Source organism: Carassius carassius, chromosome 49 (genome assembly GCF_963082965.1).
Source record: "Carassius carassius chromosome 49, fCarCar2.1, whole genome shotgun sequence".
Lineage (NCBI taxonomy): Eukaryota > Metazoa > Chordata > Actinopteri > Cypriniformes > Cyprinidae > Carassius > Carassius carassius.
In genome coordinates, this window is record NC_081803.1 from 14,565,466 (window position 1) to 14,583,246 (window position 17,781).

Here is a 17,781-nt window from a genome sequence, read left to right on the forward strand (position 1 = left end):
AGTCACAAAATAAGAGACATTAATTTGGGTTACATTTAATAATGTCTGTTCTTCTGACCAGGCTTCATCCCTGTATGCAGTCTGGGGCTGTCCCAGGTGGGTCGTATCAACCTTGGGCAGAATGTGAGCAGCCTTCGTTACTTTACCATCTGTGGCCTACAGGAAGGTTTTGAGCCCTTCGCCATCAACATGAAGAGAGATATTACCATGTGGTTCAGCAAGAGCTTGCCCCAGTTTGTGCCTGTGCAAACAGACCACCCTCACATTGAGGTAAAAACACTATTAGTTCAGGTGAATCTGCACAGCTCAGCTACAGGTCTTTCTTAGGGTAACCATATGAGCCATTTTCCCAGGACGGTTCCTTGCTAGGATTTCTATATTGGCTAAAACATCCAAAGTAGTTTGACAAATAAGATGCAGGTATGGTACACAATAGGGATGTACCGATCAGGTTTTTTTGTCCTCGAGTCCGAGTCATTTGATTTTGAATATCTGCCGATACCGAGTCCCGATCCGATACTTCTATAATACATAAAAAAAGAATAAAGAAGAGCGAAAAAACAGATCCAGGATGTTCAATAAATTACATTTTGAAATATATTCAAATATAAAACAGCTATTTTAAATAGGCTAGTAAAAATATTTCAAAATCTTACTGTTTTGCTGTACTTTGGATCAAATAAATGCAGGCTTGGTGAATAGAAGGGACTTCTTAAAAAAAAAAAAAAAACCTTAACAAGCTTACTGTTCAAAAACTTCTGCCTGGTAGTATAGGCAACTATTTTTTCTCTAATTTCTAGCTTTTAATTGGCTTAGAAATCTATAAATGCTGGACAATAACAAATAATAATGATTTGTTTATATACTACAAACACTGTTTATCACATGATAATGCAGAATAGTTTCTATACTGTAATAAATACTATGCCAATCAGCACTGCATTGTTCATACTTTATTTATCACCTGCTGGAGATGACTTGAAGAACAATTTATTGTCGTGATCGTATATTAATGTCTTCGTGTTTGCATAAGTTTCTGTTTTCCTGTGAGCACCACAGCATAGCTGGACGCTTTTGTCCATATTAGGAATATCCTGATATCAGCGCGAGAGCGCGCTCCGGCTTCGAGTATGAATGAAACACACACTGCATGAGAGTTTAGCGCTCTGTGATGTTCATCTCGCTGTATCCTGAGTCCGAATGAAATATCAGGTCATGCGCAAACTATCATGTCTCTTTGAGCTTGAATCTATATTTATTCACACCAGCTCTTGAAAACAAAGTGATGTCGTGCCGCACGCGTCGCTATTTCTGTGTGGAGTCAAAAGGGTCTAACTCTGTGCCACCGCATAACAAAAGATGTGTTAAAAATTAATGAGAATATATATATATATATATATATATATATATATATCCGAGTCCTGATCGGGAGGTAACGTCCGATTCCGATCGAGTCTGAAACCACGCGATCGGGCCCGATTTCAGATCACGTGATCGGATCTGGACATCCCTAGTACACAATCGACCAATCAAATCAAAAGAACGATCAAAGCAATGGAAATATACGTACATGTTAGGTGTTTGCTTCAAGTTGAATGAATGAACATCGCTGTGCACCGATAATTGTATGACACCAAAGTACCAAGAGAGTGATTTGAATGCATAAGGAGCTGTCTGCTCTGCTTTCTAAAGATGAATGTCATACAATGATCGATCCTCACAGCACAAACAGCAAAATTCTGGATATTTTAGGCAATATAAAAATCCAGTCAAGGACGCGTCCTGGGAAAATGGCTCATATGGTCAACCAGGTCTTTCTTCATTTTCTAAATCCAGTGAATTGATTAAATAAATTTTCATTCATTAAAACAAAGCTGAAATAAAGTAAAATAAAAAAATATACATTTTAGATGAAAAAAACTTGAATTTTAATTGCATTGAGTAAAAACATAATTTCTTCATGTCTTCATTTCAGGCTGCGAAGCAATAAAATGTGATTATTTTAAAGGGGGGTGATTATTTTCTATACCCACTGTATATACTATAATAGTTTAAAGATAATGCTAAAATAACATTGTCTCAGACCCCTTTTCTCCTTTAATTGCTTCGATAGGTGTCCCTTGTGGACGGAACAGTGGATAGCGCCCCCTGTCTGAAGCTAACCCATAGGACGTTTGGGTCTCAGAATGCCAACACAGACCTTTTGTTCTTTAGACTCAGCATGCCGATAGAATTCCATGAAACTTTCAAGGTGCCAGTGGGAGCTTCTCCCCTCACCCGAACCCTCACTATCCCTGAAGATGAGGCTCTTGAGGTGGACCCCGAATCTGAATTTGAGCTCCTGAAGAAGTCAGCCACTCGCAAGGAGCAAGATGAGAAAGAAAAAGAGCCATCTGTCCCGAAAGAGCTTCCTGGCAACAGAGAGGGCGAGAATGAGAAGGACATCACCACAGAGAAGAGCAAAAAGAAAGGGTGAGAAAAGATACAGCAGAGATCTGTAGTTCTCTCGTTTGATTCTAAAATGACAAAATATCTGTGATTTTCAGCTTTTTTTCCAAGGCTAAGAAAGCAGCTTTTATAGCCCCACCACCGGTGGTTCCAACAGTGCCTCGTCTGATGGAGGACGTAGTCCCAGATGATCGAGACGATGCTGATATTATCTCAAACACAACGACTGTATGGATTCAATTTTACTAAATATCTTTGTATCATTTGCATAATTTCATCTAAATAATACTTTGATCCATGACAATGTTGTCATGTATAACAAAAGCCCTTCTTTTCATTCCACCAGTATTATTATTCAGTTCGGGTGTTTGCTGGACAGGAGCCCAGTGGAGTATGGGTAGGGTGGGTCACTCCTGACTACCACCAGTATGACCCACACTTTGATCTTGGTAAAGTCAGAAATGTAACCGTTACAGTTGGGGACGATAAAGGCAACATTCATGACAGGTAAGACCATTCATGCTGCTACATACTTCAGTACATTTTCCACCAGAACAGGCATACATGAGTAAGGACCCAGGCTTAACTCTAACCATTTCATGTCACTTTTCTCAGAACATCTCAGTGTCTTTTCTCTGCTTTCTTCAGTGTAAAACGCAGCAACTGCTACATGGTGTGGGGAGGAGAGTTTAGCAGCTCACAGCAAACACGCATTAGCCAGGAGGACTTTGTGATTGGCTGCTTGGTGGACCTGGACACAGGACTAATGACCTTTACAGCCAACGAGAAAGAGATCAATGCCTTTTACCAGGTGAGATAAAGTGGTCAAAGTAAATTAGCTTTCCCTTGTTTCCTGTAACTCACAACTACATAAGGAACTACTGTAGGTAAATTCTCAGGCTAAGATGTAGAAAGAACTAGATTAACACATGTATCAAAAGTACATAAACTTTAAATAACATAATGATCAAAATATTAATTTTGTGTATTTTTTTATTATTGAATATTATATATTAGTTTATGTAGAAAACTCATTGATGCCAATATTGACATGGTGTGAAAAGGGACAACATTTTTGACGTGTTAAATATCCTGAAAGAAATTTAAAATACTTAATTTATATAATTTTATTTCAATTTAATGTGACATTAAGCTGTTTCTCTATGTTTCAGGTGGAACCCAGTACTAAGCTCTTCCCTGCTGTCTTTTGTTTGCCATCAAGCCAGAACATGTTACAGGTGGAACTCGGCAAACTAAAGGTCACTATCTCGTACTAAAGATGTCATTTTGATTGTACAAACATTCTAAAGCAATTCTGTTGTTTAAATTTAAATTGTTCTTTATTTTTATTTCACTTCTTCTTCTCTATATTCAGAACATCATGCCCATCTCTGCGGCCATGTTCCGTAGCGACCATAAGAACCCAGTACCTCAGTGTCCTCCCAGGTTGGATGTCCAGATGTTGACACCTGTCATCTGGAGCCGAATGCCTAATCACTTTTTGATCCCTGAAACTGGCCGTGTGAGTGAGAGGCAGGGCTGGAAGGTGCATTGTATGGAACCTCTTTTTATGATGGCGTTGCACATTCCAGAAGAAAACAGGTATTTCGTTAAGATGAAAATATAACTTGGTTATTTAATTAGAAAATAGAAAAGAAAATCCTTGATCTTTTGAAATAAAAGAATTAAGTGTTATGAAAAATGTTACTTTCAAAACTGATAACTTGAATTATCTTTTCCTCTCTTCTCTAGGTGCATTGACATCCTGGAACTGTCAGAGCGCACCGACCTAATGACGTTCCATTACCACACACTGAAACTGTACGGCTCTGTGTGTGCTCTGGGCAACAACCGTGTTGCACATGCCCTCTGCAGCCACGTTGATGAATCGCAGCTCTTTTATGCCATTGAAAACACCTACCTTCCCGGCCCCATCCGCAGCGGCTACTACGACTTGCTCATCTCCATGCACCTCGAATCTGCCAAGCGCAACCGTCTCATGACTAATAAAGAGTTCATTGTGCCCATGACGGATGACACGCGTAGCATCACCCTCTATTCAGATGCTGAGAAGGCCCATGCGCTTCCTGGGGTCGGCCTCACCACCTGTCTACGCCCCAAACTACACTTTGCCCCAACTGGGTTTGTGGGCACTAATGCAGACCTCTACACCCTCAGCCCCATCATACCCCTGCAGGTAGGTGGAGGAAATTAGATTGGTGTCTTGTAGGGGTGTAACGGTACGCAAAAATCACGGTTCGGTACGTACCTCGGTTTTAAAGTCACGGTTCGGTTCATTTTCGGTACAGTAAGGGAAAGAAATGCAAACATTAAACTGCAGGTTGTTTATTACTATACACTTTTAAAAAAAATACTTTTTCATTAAATATATATAAAATAAAAAAAGAATAAGAAATAAAATACTGCTGCAAAGTTCTCCTCTAAATAAAATACGCTCAGTCTCAAACCAATATCATATAATAAAATATAATGTAAAATATAAATAAATAACTATGATTACAGTGCAGCATTACCAATCCCAGCTTGTAGGCCTGCTTCACCAGAACCGTGCCGTGCCTGCTGCTGTAGGTGACAGGGAGACCGCCGACAGACCAGGCTCTTGTCTTCATGACAACAATATCTATACTTCATGTTGACCATAAATATAAAGCCTACTGATAAAGGACACCGTCAACAGTATTGACGGCAAAATAGACTATGTTTGACAGGTGCAATATTTGAAAATCGATAATTATTAATTTATTTTTGAAATTACATTTATATCTGAATTTGTCAACCTATAGACTTTCAAACATCAAAGTGTCATGAATTAATATGTATTTGTGTACAAAATTACATATAAACATATTTTCCTATTCTATTTTGCCTGGAAACGCTTCCAACATGCTTGCGTGTCGCGTGAAAAATAGGCATCAGTTCTATTTCGAGCATGCACGCGTTTTCCGCGCGTCTCACGCAGGCAGTCTGCAAGCTCTAACCTGTTAACATGGGAGCCGAATTAAAAACGGACACGCCACGCAGCTGAGACGCTTAAGCCACGCATCCAGTGTGTCGCCGGTGTTCTGTCGATTTGTGCTGCCTTGTCGAAAAATGCTACCTCCCATTAAAACCAATGGTAGCATAATTCGATAGCGAAAAGTGTTACCTATCAGATTTTGCTTCATGCATGATATTAATAAGGTGTGAGGCTTTATTAACATGTACACCTACCCCAACCCTAAACCTACCCTTACAGTATGATAAATACAGTGTTGGTAGCATAATCTGATAGGTAGCATTATTTGTCAGAACACCGGCCTTAGAAATCAGCTGCAGGGCGGGATTTGCGCTGAATGCGGAGACTTCCGCCACTTAATATGTTCGTTTGGAAACACGAAAATGTACTTGTTCCGCGCACAAAATATTGCACTCTGTTATTCGGTACACACGTGCACCGTACCGAAATGCCCCTGTACCGAAACGGTCCGGTACGAATACACGTACCGTTACACCCCTAGTGTCTTGTTGACTTGAAAGTGAAAGTGAAAGTGAAAGTGAAGTGACATTCAGCCAAGTATGGTGACCATACTCAGAATTTGTGCTCTGCATTTAACCCATCCGAAATGCACACACACAGAGCAGTGAACACACACACACACACTGTGAGCACACACCCGGAGCAGTGGGCAGCCATTTATGCTGCGGCGCCCGGGGAGCAGTTGGGGGTTCAGTGCCTTGCTCAAGGGCACCTAAGTCATGGTATTGAAGGTGGAGAGAGAACTGTACATGCACTCCCCCCACCCACAATTCCTGCCGGCCCGGGACTCGAACTCACAACCTTTCGATTGGGAGTCCGACTCTCTAACCATTAGGCCACGACTTTCCCTACTTGTAGACTTGAAGACTACCACAAAATTGGCTTCTTTAGTTTTCTTTTGCTGACTCTTTTTGTCTTTCTGTACTGTAGATGCTTAAAGACCATGCTCTCAGCATGCTTACAGAAGCTGTGCAGGACGGTGGCCAGGCTATGCGGGATCCCGTTGGAGGCAGCGTTGAGTTTCACTTTGTGCCCATTCTGAAGCTCATCAGCACTCTACTAATAATGGGCGTGTTTGATGACAATGATGTCAAACACATCCTGAAGCTGATCGAACCATCCGTCTTCACTGATGGTGAGAACCCGGCAGAAGAACTGGAGGCCACCAAAATTGGAGATGCCGAGCAACAGCTGGTCTGCAAAGAGGAAGGAATGGAGGTAAAAGAGGAAGAGGAGCAAGTAGAGGGTGAAAATGAGGGAGAGCTGCTGGATGAAGGAATGGGAGAGGAAGAGGAAGAAGAGCTTGAGGAAGAGGATGAGCTCGAACCTGAGGAGGAGGAAGATGAAGAGCAGGTGGGAAAGGAAGGGAAAGAGATTGAACATGCTGTGGAAAAAATGGATAGAGAGAAAACAACAGATAGAGAAGATGAGAAAGACACTGGTGCAGCAGAGGCAGAAGTGAAGGACGAGGAGGATGTGGGAGAGGGACTGCTGCACATGAAGCTTCCTGAGTCTGTTAAACTTCAGGTGAAGTATTACTGATTGAAGACTTTCATACGTCTTAGTATGTCTCTCACTTGTTGATTTTTCTGTCTTTCTCATCCTTAGATGTGTACTCTCCTGCAATATTTCTGTGACTGTGAGCTGCGTCACAGAGTGGAAGCCATTATTGCTTTCTCGGACAGGTTTGTCAACCTGGTGCAGACCAATCAGAGACACCGATATAATGATCTCATGCAGGCCTTTACGATGAGCGCAGCAGAAACAGCCCGCAAGACCCGCGAATTCCGCTCCCCTCCACAGGAACAGGTAATGTTCAGCCGCCCTGGAGAGAGCAGCCTAGCTTTTTTTTAGCTCTATATTTACATTTATTTATGTATATATATTTTATATTTATATATATATATATTTTATATTTATATATATATATATTTATTTATTTATTATCATTATAATATATATATAATATATATATATATATAATATATATATATATATAATATAATATATATATATAATATATATATAAAATATATATATTATATATATATTTTTTTTTTTATATATACCAAGGCTGCATTTTCTGTCCAGGAAAAAAAAGAGCTAACATTAACACTTACACTTTTTATTCAGGTGTACATGTTGATGAGTTTTAAGAACAGTCCAGAGGAGGAAGACTGCCCTGTTCCTGAGGAAGTCCGGAATGGCCTGCTGACCTTTCACCATGACCTTTTGGCTCACTGTGGTCAGTTTAACCATACAGAATAATCCCTTTTCAGAGAACATATACTGACGCTGTTTTATATGTAGAACAATATAATTAGACCTCGTTTGTTGCTACTAACGTATCATTCCTGTTTCCACATGCAATTTTTTTTAAAACCTCAGATTTAAGGCGTCACTGTTGTCAAACGTAATGTAGGGAGTCACATGTATTCTCCTTCTCTGTTATAGGGGTTCATATTGAAGAGGAGGAGCAGGAAGAGGAGGTAGACACCTCTCTCCATGGGCGCCTTCTGAGACTAGTGGAGAAAGTTAAGAGCTTGAGAAAGAAGCCGGAGGCTGAGCCTGAACCTGAAGAAGATAAAAAACCCAGTAAATTATTTTTACTTCATATTAGACTTCAGCGATTCACATTAGATTTTTTTTTCCGTAGCATAATTACACAAACTTTTGATCTTGTGTCACAGGCACTCTTCAGGAGCTGATCTCCCACACTATGATCCACTGGGCTCAGGAGTCTTTCATTCAGAACCCTGAGCTGGTGCGGCTTATGTTCAGTCTGCTACACCGGCAGTACGACGCCCTGGGTGAGCTGATCCGAGCATTGCCCAAAGCCTACATTATCAATGCAGTATCTGTGCAAGACACAATGGAGCTACTGGAGTGTCTGGGACAGATCCGCTCCCTGCTCATCGTACAGATGGGACCTGAAGAGGAAAGGCTGATGATCCAAAGTATTGGGTGAGTGCATGATTGCATCCTAAAAAAGTCCTTCAACTTCAATAAGTAACAAAAGCAACTGATAGATACCTTCCGTCTTTCTTTTTCAGAAATATTATGAGCAACAGGGTATTCTACCAGCACCCCAACCTGATGAGAGCTCTGGGTATGCACGAGACGGTCATGGAGGTTATGGTGAACGTACTCGGAGGTGGAGATTCCAAGGCATGCCATTTTTTAAAAGTCAAATTTTTATGTGAAATTGAAACATTTGATTGGTTTGAAAGATTTTTTATATTGAATTTGCATTTGCTCTGAGCAGGAGATCAGATTTCCACGAATGGTGACCAACTGCTGTCGTTTCCTGTGTTATTTCTGCCGTATCAGCAGACAGAATCAGCGCTCAATGTTCGATCACCTAGGCTACCTCCTGCAGAACAGTGGGATTGGGCTGGGTAAAGCCGGATTCTGAAAGAAACTCACCTTTTTAAGCTTTCATTTTTAATAACTTTTAATCTGCAGTATGTGCTTTTATGTTCAGCCAAGTTATAACTGAAGTAAATCTAATTAAATTTTATTATATTCACCTATAAATGTGAACTATTTAGGGTCGCATCAATAAACCAGTAAACAATTTTTCAGGAATGCGTGGCTCCACTCCTCTTGATGTTGCTGCTGCATCCTGTATTGATAACAATGAACTTGCCCTGGCTCTCCAAGAGCAAGACTTGGAGATGGTGTGTCAACCTAAAGTACAAATATAATTTTTTTTGTTTACCGTTTTTTTTGTGGCCCCCAGAAAATTTTTTTTTCTCTCTCTCTCTCTCTGTATATGCAGGTGGTGAAGTACTTGGCAGGTTGTGGCTTGCAAAGCTGCCCTATGCTCTTATCAAAAGGTTACCCAGATATCGGGTGGAATCCATGTGGAGGCGAGAAGTATCTGGATTTCCTGCGCTTCGCTGTATTTGTTAATGGTTTGTATTTATGATGTGATGATGGTTGTAACTAACTGAACAAAGAAGAGACATGTGTAGTTTGCGTACATTAGATACTGTATACTCTGGTTTGCTTGTTAATGTGAGAGTCTTAATATGATGATTTTTACCTTTATGCATTTGGCAGACGCTTTGTGAACATGTTCCCTGGGAATCGAACCCACAACTTTTTGCGCTGCTAACACAATAAATAAATAAAAATAATAATATAAATTTAAGGTATAGCTATATACGTTTTGTATAATGTTTTCATTTCAGGAGAGAGTGTGGAGGAGAATGCTAATGTGGTGGTCCGACTGCTGATCAGGAGGCCTGAGTGTTTTGGTCCCGCATTGAGAGGAGAAGGGGGCAACGGTCTGCTTGCTGCTATTGAAGAAGCTATTAAGATCTCAGAGGATCCTGCAAGAGATGGACCCACTATTAAAAAAGACAGACGCTTCCCCATGTGAGTGCAAAGCATCTCTGTACTACATTACTTTGTGCTATTATTAATCCATTTTATCCTGATAAAGTCACCCTGTGTGATGCTTTGTTACTGTTAGATTTCCCAGTGGTATGTAGAAAGGTTTTGCAGTGTTTTTTTGTTAATGTTGTGTCAGGTTTGGAGGTGAGGAACAGCATGAGGAGAACAGAGTGCACCTGGGAAATGCCATCATGTCCTTTTACTCAGCTCTAATTGATTTGCTGGGTCGCTGTGCACCTGAGATGCATGTAAGTGCATTTGTATGCCAAAGATTGAGTGATACTAAAGGAAATTTGCTTAATTGAATGTCTCATGCTTCCTTTCTTGTATAGTTGATCCAAGCTGGAAAAGGTGAGGCTTTGAGAATCAGAGCCATTCTTAGATCTCTGGTGCCTATTGAGGATCTGGTTGGTGTGATCAGCTTGTCATTCCAGATACCTGCTTTTGGGAAAGGTAATGATCAGTTAAAAGCTTGATTCATGTATTCTTACCATTCTCACACTTTTACTCATTATATTTCAGATAACAGCATCATTGAGCCAAAGATGTCTGCCAGTTTTGTGCCTGATCATAAAGCACCAATGGTCCTGTTCCTGGACAGAGTATATGGCATCGACAACCAGGACTTTCTGTTGCATGTACTGGAAGTGGGCTTTCTGCCTGACATGAGAGCTGCAGCTTCCTTAGACACAGTAAGATATCTGTATCTTATCTGTATATTTCTTCACTAAGAAAATGCTGCCTGTGATCGCATTCAAATTATGAGATATGTTGAGCTGTGGTGTTCACATGAGAAATGTGGGTTCAAGTTTAGCTTGCAACATTCTACGTACATAACTGTCTGCAGTACTGTCACAATTACTATCCTGTTCTTTCTTTAAGGCTGCATTCAGCACTACAGAAATGGCCCTGGCTCTGAACCGTTATCTGTGCTCCGCAGTGCTTCCTCTCATCACTAAATGTGCTCCTTTATTTGCCGGCACGGACCACCGTGCCATCATGATCGACTCCATGCTCCACACCATCTACAGGCTGTCCCGAGGACGCTCTCTTACCAAAGCTCAGAGAGATGTAATTGAGGAATGCCTCATGTCTTTGTGCAGGTGAGTGTTATTCACTGCAGCAAACAGCAATAAAACAACAAGTGTGCACTTTTCATAATTTTACTGGTGACTCAACATCCTTTTGCTTATTGTGTAATGTTTGCTGTACAGGTACCTGCGTCCCTCCATGCTCCAGCACCTCCTCAGGCGGCTGGTATTTGACGTGCCGATTCTGAACGAGTATGCTAAAATGCCCCTTAAGGTATGGCATTATATTATCATACATCAGTTAATTAACACCCTATTAATTAAAAAAACTGGTTTCTACAGTTATCTCATCTGTGTGTGATTATTTTGCAGCTGCTTACTAATCATTATGAGCGTTGTTGGAAGTACTATTGTTTGCCCAATGGCTGGGCTAACTTTGGCGTATCATCAGAGGAAGAGCTTCATCTGACCCGTAAACTCTTTTGGGGAATTTTTGAATCTCTGGCCCACAAGGTGGGAATACACCCTCTTTTGTGTAATAAATAAAGAAGATGCTGTTACTGAGCTGTTTGAGAGTGTAATTCTGTCCCAAAGTAGAGTGAATAGACGTCATAACATTATAGCTTTTCTAATTTGTGTCTACCAACAGAAATTTGATGCAGAGCTATTCAAAATTGCCATGCCTTGTATATGTGCGATTGCTGGAGCGATTCCTCCTGATTATGTGGATGCCAGTTACTCCTCCAAAACAGAGAAAAAGGCCTCTGTCGATGCTGAGGGCAACTTTGACCCCAAACCTGTGGATACAACCAAGTACATTTAATTATTATTATTATATTCTTTTTTTGTGAGAGAAATAACATTTACAAAAAAACATATATATTTACTTATGCTGTTTTAATGTTCTCTTTTTATAGCACTATTATTCCTGAGAAGCTGGACGGTTTCATCAACAGATATGCAGAATACACACATGACAGATGGGCTTTTGAAAAGGTATGTATTTTATTATTTGTTCACTTATTTATTTATAACAAAATGCTATTGGGTTCTGTGTGGTATGTTATGATGTAGGTGGTTCCTAGGTGGTTACTGTCTGATTTATGTATTTATTTATTTGTGTGAAAGTCTTACCAGTGCCTTATAATCCATCAGATTCAAAACAACTGGACTTTTGGTGAGGTGCTGGACGAAAATGCCAAGACTCATCCCATGCTCAGGCCTTACAAAACGTTCTCTGAAAAGGTAACTAGACATCATATAATATTAGATTTTCAGCCTCACTGTAACTATGGTGAAGCCCGGAACAAGGGAGGACTCAATCCAAGTGCAGAAGGAATCAACAAATTTAACAAAGATAAACCAAAAACATATATTACGAACCACAATTTCATCATAAAATTAAAAAAAGACAAAAGATGGGATATTTGACTCACTCTCAGACCTTTTTGTTTATTATTTCATATGTTTTAATTCAATAATATTTGCATTAGGATAAAGAAATCTATCGCTGGCCCATTAAAGAGTCCATCAAGGCCATGATTGCGTGGGAGTGGACCTTGGACAAAGCCAGAGATGGAGATGATGAGAAAACAGAGAAGAAGACAGCTCGCAAGATCTCACAGACTGCACAGGTAAGGACAGAGTTGGAAAATATCTTGAGATACTAATCAAATACTATCTGCATTACTGCTGTATCTAAGTTATGTTTTGTGAATTTTGTTTCTCATATTAAATGACAAATTACATATATTAATTGATACTCTTAATGTGAGAGTAATATCATAATTAATTTATTTTCATAGGCGACCTATGACCCCAGTCATGGCTACAGCCCTCAGCCCATTGATATCTCAGGCATGACACTATCCAGAGAGCTACAGGTACACAGTGCTAATAAACATTCCCATTTAGTTCAATATCACCATTTCAATACAATAGAGAGCATCGTGGCTAACCGCACACTATGTGATCTAGTCCATGGCAGAGCAGCTTGCAGAAAATTATCACAACACCTGGGGGCGCAAAAAGAAAATGGAGTTACAAACAAAAGGTTTGCATTTCTCCAATGCCTCATCAGTAAAAGACTTTTTAAAATTGTTTAGCTGTGTTATTATAGTCCATCAACATCTCTCTTAATGTATTTTGAATTAGGGGGCGGGACACACCCTTTGCTTGTGCCTTATGACACACTGACGGCTAAAGAAAAGACTCGAGATAGGGAGAAGGCATATGAGCTGCTTAAATTTCTGCAGCTTAATGGATATGCTGTGACAAGGTACAGTAACAGGAGCCACTAAAAAAATCATATATACTCCAGAATAATGTAATTGCTGTAATTCTTATTGTCTAAAATGTCTCTGTCCAGAGGTCTCAAAGATATGGAAAGTGATATTTCATCTATTGAGAAGCGCTTTGCGTATGGCTTCCTACAGAAGCTGCTGAAGTGGATGGATATTGCCCAGGAATTCATAGCACATCTTGGTACAACTTTTTATCCTTTAACCTTGTTCTTTATCCTTATTGCATGAATTTGTGTATGAACTGAGATTAGTTTCCTGTGACGTTTGTGTTTACAGAGGCTGTTGTGAGCAGCGGCCGTGTGGAAAAGTCGCCACACGAACAAGAGATCAAGTTCTTTGCCAAGGTCAGTCTCTCGTGGTCTATACGCCCAAGAAATCTTTCAGCATTTGAGTATTAGCACAAGGCTGTTAATATTGTTTGTGTGTTTTTTTTCTGTCATCCTCAGATTCTTTTGCCTTTGATAAATCAATATTTTAAAAACCACTGCCTCTACTTCCTTTCCACGCCGGCCAAAATCCTGGGCAGTGGCGGACATGCCTCAAACAAGGAAAAAGAGATGATTGCAAGGTAACAACACACCAGTCCAAAATGATGTGTATGTCAAATACAAGACCAAATCTTATTACGTCATGTGTTTTGTTACTTTTAATTATATTTCATATTAGTTTATTTTAAACCTTTTATTTCACCATGTTCTTCTGGCTGCTTTCTTTTCCTACTTCTCTCATATTCATTCTTCATGTTCCCTTGGTTTCCTTTAATTCGGTATCAGCATCTTCTGTAAGATGTCTGCCCTGGTGCGACACAGAGTGTTTCTCTTTGGTAAGATATCTACTCTGCTGTCCTCCATCACTTTTCCTTTCTGTTTTCTTACTGCTTAATGTTTTTCCTTTCATTTTGTGTGTTGATTTCCATCCGTTTCCTTCTTCCATGAGTCTTGAACTTTGTTAAATCCATATATACATTTTCCTTAAATAATCCTGGCGACCCATCTTTTTAAGTCTTGCGACCCAGGGTTTGAAAACCACTGAAAAAAAAAGGATTTTCTTTCCTTGATGTAATACTTTCTATTTGTGATTCACAGGTACGGATGCACCTGCTATTGTCAACTGCCTTCATATCCTTGCACGGTCACTTGATGCCAGGTACTGAAAGTCGCTGAAATTAATTTCCAGTCAAAGTGCAGAAAGGTTGCACAGCAGTTAAATGTCTTTTTTTCGTTTCTCTGATGTTAACAGAACAGTGATGAAATCCGGACCTGAGATTGTAAAAGCAGGACTGCGTTTATTCTTTGAGAGTGCAGCTGATGACATTGAAAAGATGGTGGAGAACCTCAAACTTGGCAAACTTTCCAAAGGCAATCAGGTACAGCTTGAGGAATACTTACTGTATAAGACAAGGTTCATTTGCTGCATTGTTTTTGCATGGCACGAGTCCTTTTGCTTTTTGTCTCTCAGCCGGTGAAAGGCGTGTCCCAGAATATTAACTACACCACAACAGCTCTGCTCCCTGTCCTTACTTCGCTGTTTGACCACATCGCTCAACACCAATTTGGAGATGATGTTATCCGTAAGGACTTTTTTGAAAACTAAATGCGCCATTATTTGATTATTAAATTATCTAGTAAAATTAACATGTCTCCTCTTGCTTCTATTAGTGGACGATTTGCAGATGTCCTGCTACCGAATCATGTGTAGTATCTACTCTTCTGGAACTGTAAAAACACCTCATGCAGAGAGGTCTGTTAGAGTCTAATGTGTGTGAGTATAAGTCTGTTTGTGATGGGGCTATGGTTGAGGTTTCTATAGCTTTCCTCTATATTTACATCAGGCATAGACCAGCACTTGGAGAATGTCTTGCTCATCTCGCTGCAGCCATGCCTGTGGCCTACCTTGAGCCCCATCTTAATGAATACAATGCATTTTCAGTGTACACTACCAAGACACCCAGAGAAAGATCTAGTAAGTCCTTTCTTTGCACCTACACTACCGTTTAAAAGATGATAATATACATTTAGAATGTTACATAAGATTTCTATTTAAAAATTAATGCTATCCTTTTCAACTCTATTTATCAAAGAATTCTGAAAAAAAAAAACATTCCACCAAAGTATTAGGCAGCACAACTGCTTTCAATATTGATAATAAGAAAAATTTCTTGAGCAACAGATCAGCATATCAGATGGTATTTGGATTTCGGATGATTTCTGAAGGATTCTGTCTGAAACAAATACAGAAATAAACATATATATATTAGGGGTGGCACAGTTCGAACTGGGACCGCGGTTCATCTTAAATCTGACAAAGCATCTGTAAATATGGTTTGCATGTAAAACAAACAGGGTTCATCTAATCTATGTTTCTGTTGATGGATGCGCATACTGGATTCCCAGACATTACAACAACAGCGATGAGGGGGAAAAAAAACCTGGACAAATCACTCTTGATCATTGTGAATGCCTTATGCTGGAATATGAGCAGTCATTTATTCCATCATCATCCGCGTGTGCGCGCGTGCACAGATGAAACCTGAACAGCACACGTTAATATGTATTTAAACTAAAGTAATTTAAGCTTTGTCAGTTTAAACCATAGACTGTATAAGGTTTACAATTTAAGAGCTAAAGGACACGAGCTTGCGCGCGCAGTGAGAAGAAGTGTGCATGCGCTCGCCCGAAGCGTGCAAACCCGCGCCTCAGAACGTGCCCAAATATTAAGATCTCTCTGAAGAATTGTGTTTAAATGGAAAATTCAGACAAAAATTATGTCAAAATTCCCGTCTTGGACAGAATTCTACAGCAAACTAAGCGAACTGAACGTAGGCCACTGTATCAGTCTTTATATTAAGCGAACAGCAATAACAAAGAAATCACTCACTGCTCTTGATTAACAAGCTTTTGTAACTCTAATAAAGAATACTCTTTAATTTATACAGTCCAATGTGCAATACTGTTTTACATTTGATTACTTTATTCAATTTCGGTACCTAAAAACTTATGCTAGACCTGCCAAAAAAAAAAATCACCGTTTATTGTTTGTATCTTTACTCTATTGTATTTATTTGTGCTGTTGCTTGTAGTTGGATAGAATATTCTTCTTCTTTTTTTTATTAGAAAGTATAGATTTTCCATAAACATAGCACATACTGAACTGTACCTAAACGTGACTCTAAAACCGTGAAACAAACCGAACCGTGAAAAAGTTGAACCGTGCCACCCCTAATATATATATATAATGTATATATATATAATGTATGTATATATATTATATAATGTATATATATATAATGTTAATTTCTTTATTTGTTTCTGATTTTTATTTTCCTTATATCTACAGTCCTGGGCCTTCCGAACCATGTCCAGGAGCTGTGTGATATTCCTGAGCTAGACATATTATTGAAAGAGATAGGGGACCTGGCTGAATCGGGGGCCCGCTACACTGAGATGCCGCATGTGATAGAGGTCACCCTGCCCATGCTGTGTAACTATCTGCCCCGCTGGTGGGAGAGAGGAGTTGAGAACTTTCCCGAATTGGAGGGTAAGTTGTGTACAGACGTCACCTCCGATCATCTCAACCAGCTCCTGGGAAGTATCATGAAAATTGTGATCAACAACTTGGGAATTGACGAAGCTTCCTGGATGAAGAGGCTAGCGGGTACGAGAAGTTGTCATTTTCAACTCTGTGCTTGTATTGTTTCAGTACCTGATCTTCAACATAATATCCTTGTCTCAATCCAGTGTTCTCCCAGCCCATTGTAAGCCGAGCCAAACCAGAGATGCTTAAATCCCATTTTATTCCCACCATGGAGAAGCTGAAGAAGCGTACGGCTAAAGTAGTGGCTGAGGAGGAGCACCTGCGCATGGAGGGGAAGTCCGAGGGGGACGAAGAGGAAGGAACTATTAGAGATGAATTTGCAGTTCTCTGTAGGGACCTGTATGCGCTTTACCCTCTTCTCATCCGCTATGTGGATAACAACAGGTATTTTGTGGTTCCTGTGTGTTTTTTTTCAATGGATTCATTTTTAACTGTCTTGACATTTTAACTGTCACATGGGTTTTAGAGCAAGATGGCTGACGTTCCGGGACCCTGATGCTGAGGAGCTGTTCCGCATGGTGGGAGAGGTCTTCATCTTCTGGTCCAAATCTCATGTAAGAGACAACTGTCTGACTATTTAAAAAAAAAAAAAAACTAACTGCTACTCACAGTATCAGCAGTCAAATTAATTGAAACCGCAACAAATAACATTAGAAAACAACAACCTACAATTCTGTGTACCTCACTGATCTTCTCATTCTCTGTGCAGAATTTCAAGCGAGAGGAGCAAAACTTTGTGGTGATGAACGAAATTAATAATATGTCCTTTCTCACTGCTGACAGCAAGAGCAAGATGAGCAAGGTGAGGCTCTTGGAAATGTACAATCAATGGGACATAGTCTTTCATATTTGATCAATGATTTACTTCAACATTTGATTATAATGTGATCAGAGTATTTTTTGAATAGTGAATAGCATATCTTTATATTAGTTTTAACTGTATATTGACAATTTTACATTAATTCAT

General features: G+C 39.8%; 1 protein-coding gene across 1 annotated transcript in view; it reads left to right on the top strand.

Annotated features, from left to right (window-relative positions):
• The window catches only part of LOC132132962 (ryanodine receptor 1-like), a 53,225-nt gene that overhangs the window by 13,521 nt on the left and 21,923 nt on the right, over positions 1 to 17,781 (top strand). The window contains exons 29-72 of the mRNA XM_059545591.1: positions 62 to 270; positions 2,114 to 2,472; positions 2,547 to 2,676; positions 2,795 to 2,955; positions 3,097 to 3,259; positions 3,621 to 3,707; positions 3,824 to 4,050; positions 4,201 to 4,645; positions 6,416 to 7,012; positions 7,094 to 7,294; positions 7,619 to 7,730; positions 7,940 to 8,080; positions 8,176 to 8,449; positions 8,539 to 8,653; positions 8,751 to 8,883; positions 9,071 to 9,165; positions 9,267 to 9,402; positions 9,682 to 9,868; positions 10,023 to 10,134; positions 10,219 to 10,339; positions 10,409 to 10,578; positions 10,769 to 10,989; positions 11,101 to 11,191; positions 11,290 to 11,430; positions 11,567 to 11,730; positions 11,835 to 11,913; positions 12,073 to 12,162; positions 12,411 to 12,551; positions 12,723 to 12,800; positions 12,895 to 12,970; positions 13,072 to 13,195; positions 13,286 to 13,401; positions 13,497 to 13,564; positions 13,667 to 13,788; positions 13,994 to 14,043; positions 14,306 to 14,366; positions 14,460 to 14,586; positions 14,679 to 14,790; positions 14,879 to 14,960; positions 15,052 to 15,182; positions 16,557 to 16,874; positions 16,958 to 17,198; positions 17,281 to 17,368; positions 17,524 to 17,616. Coding sequence (XP_059401574.1) covers positions 62 to 270; positions 2,114 to 2,472; positions 2,547 to 2,676; positions 2,795 to 2,955; positions 3,097 to 3,259; positions 3,621 to 3,707; positions 3,824 to 4,050; positions 4,201 to 4,645; positions 6,416 to 7,012; positions 7,094 to 7,294; positions 7,619 to 7,730; positions 7,940 to 8,080; positions 8,176 to 8,449; positions 8,539 to 8,653; positions 8,751 to 8,883; positions 9,071 to 9,165; positions 9,267 to 9,402; positions 9,682 to 9,868; positions 10,023 to 10,134; positions 10,219 to 10,339; positions 10,409 to 10,578; positions 10,769 to 10,989; positions 11,101 to 11,191; positions 11,290 to 11,430; positions 11,567 to 11,730; positions 11,835 to 11,913; positions 12,073 to 12,162; positions 12,411 to 12,551; positions 12,723 to 12,800; positions 12,895 to 12,970; positions 13,072 to 13,195; positions 13,286 to 13,401; positions 13,497 to 13,564; positions 13,667 to 13,788; positions 13,994 to 14,043; positions 14,306 to 14,366; positions 14,460 to 14,586; positions 14,679 to 14,790; positions 14,879 to 14,960; positions 15,052 to 15,182; positions 16,557 to 16,874; positions 16,958 to 17,198; positions 17,281 to 17,368; positions 17,524 to 17,616 — 6,989 coding nt within the window. The remainder of the gene's footprint in view (positions 1 to 61; positions 271 to 2,113; positions 2,473 to 2,546; positions 2,677 to 2,794; positions 2,956 to 3,096; positions 3,260 to 3,620; positions 3,708 to 3,823; positions 4,051 to 4,200; positions 4,646 to 6,415; positions 7,013 to 7,093; positions 7,295 to 7,618; positions 7,731 to 7,939; positions 8,081 to 8,175; positions 8,450 to 8,538; positions 8,654 to 8,750; positions 8,884 to 9,070; positions 9,166 to 9,266; positions 9,403 to 9,681; positions 9,869 to 10,022; positions 10,135 to 10,218; positions 10,340 to 10,408; positions 10,579 to 10,768; positions 10,990 to 11,100; positions 11,192 to 11,289; positions 11,431 to 11,566; positions 11,731 to 11,834; positions 11,914 to 12,072; positions 12,163 to 12,410; positions 12,552 to 12,722; positions 12,801 to 12,894; positions 12,971 to 13,071; positions 13,196 to 13,285; positions 13,402 to 13,496; positions 13,565 to 13,666; positions 13,789 to 13,993; positions 14,044 to 14,305; positions 14,367 to 14,459; positions 14,587 to 14,678; positions 14,791 to 14,878; positions 14,961 to 15,051; positions 15,183 to 16,556; positions 16,875 to 16,957; positions 17,199 to 17,280; positions 17,369 to 17,523; positions 17,617 to 17,781) is intronic.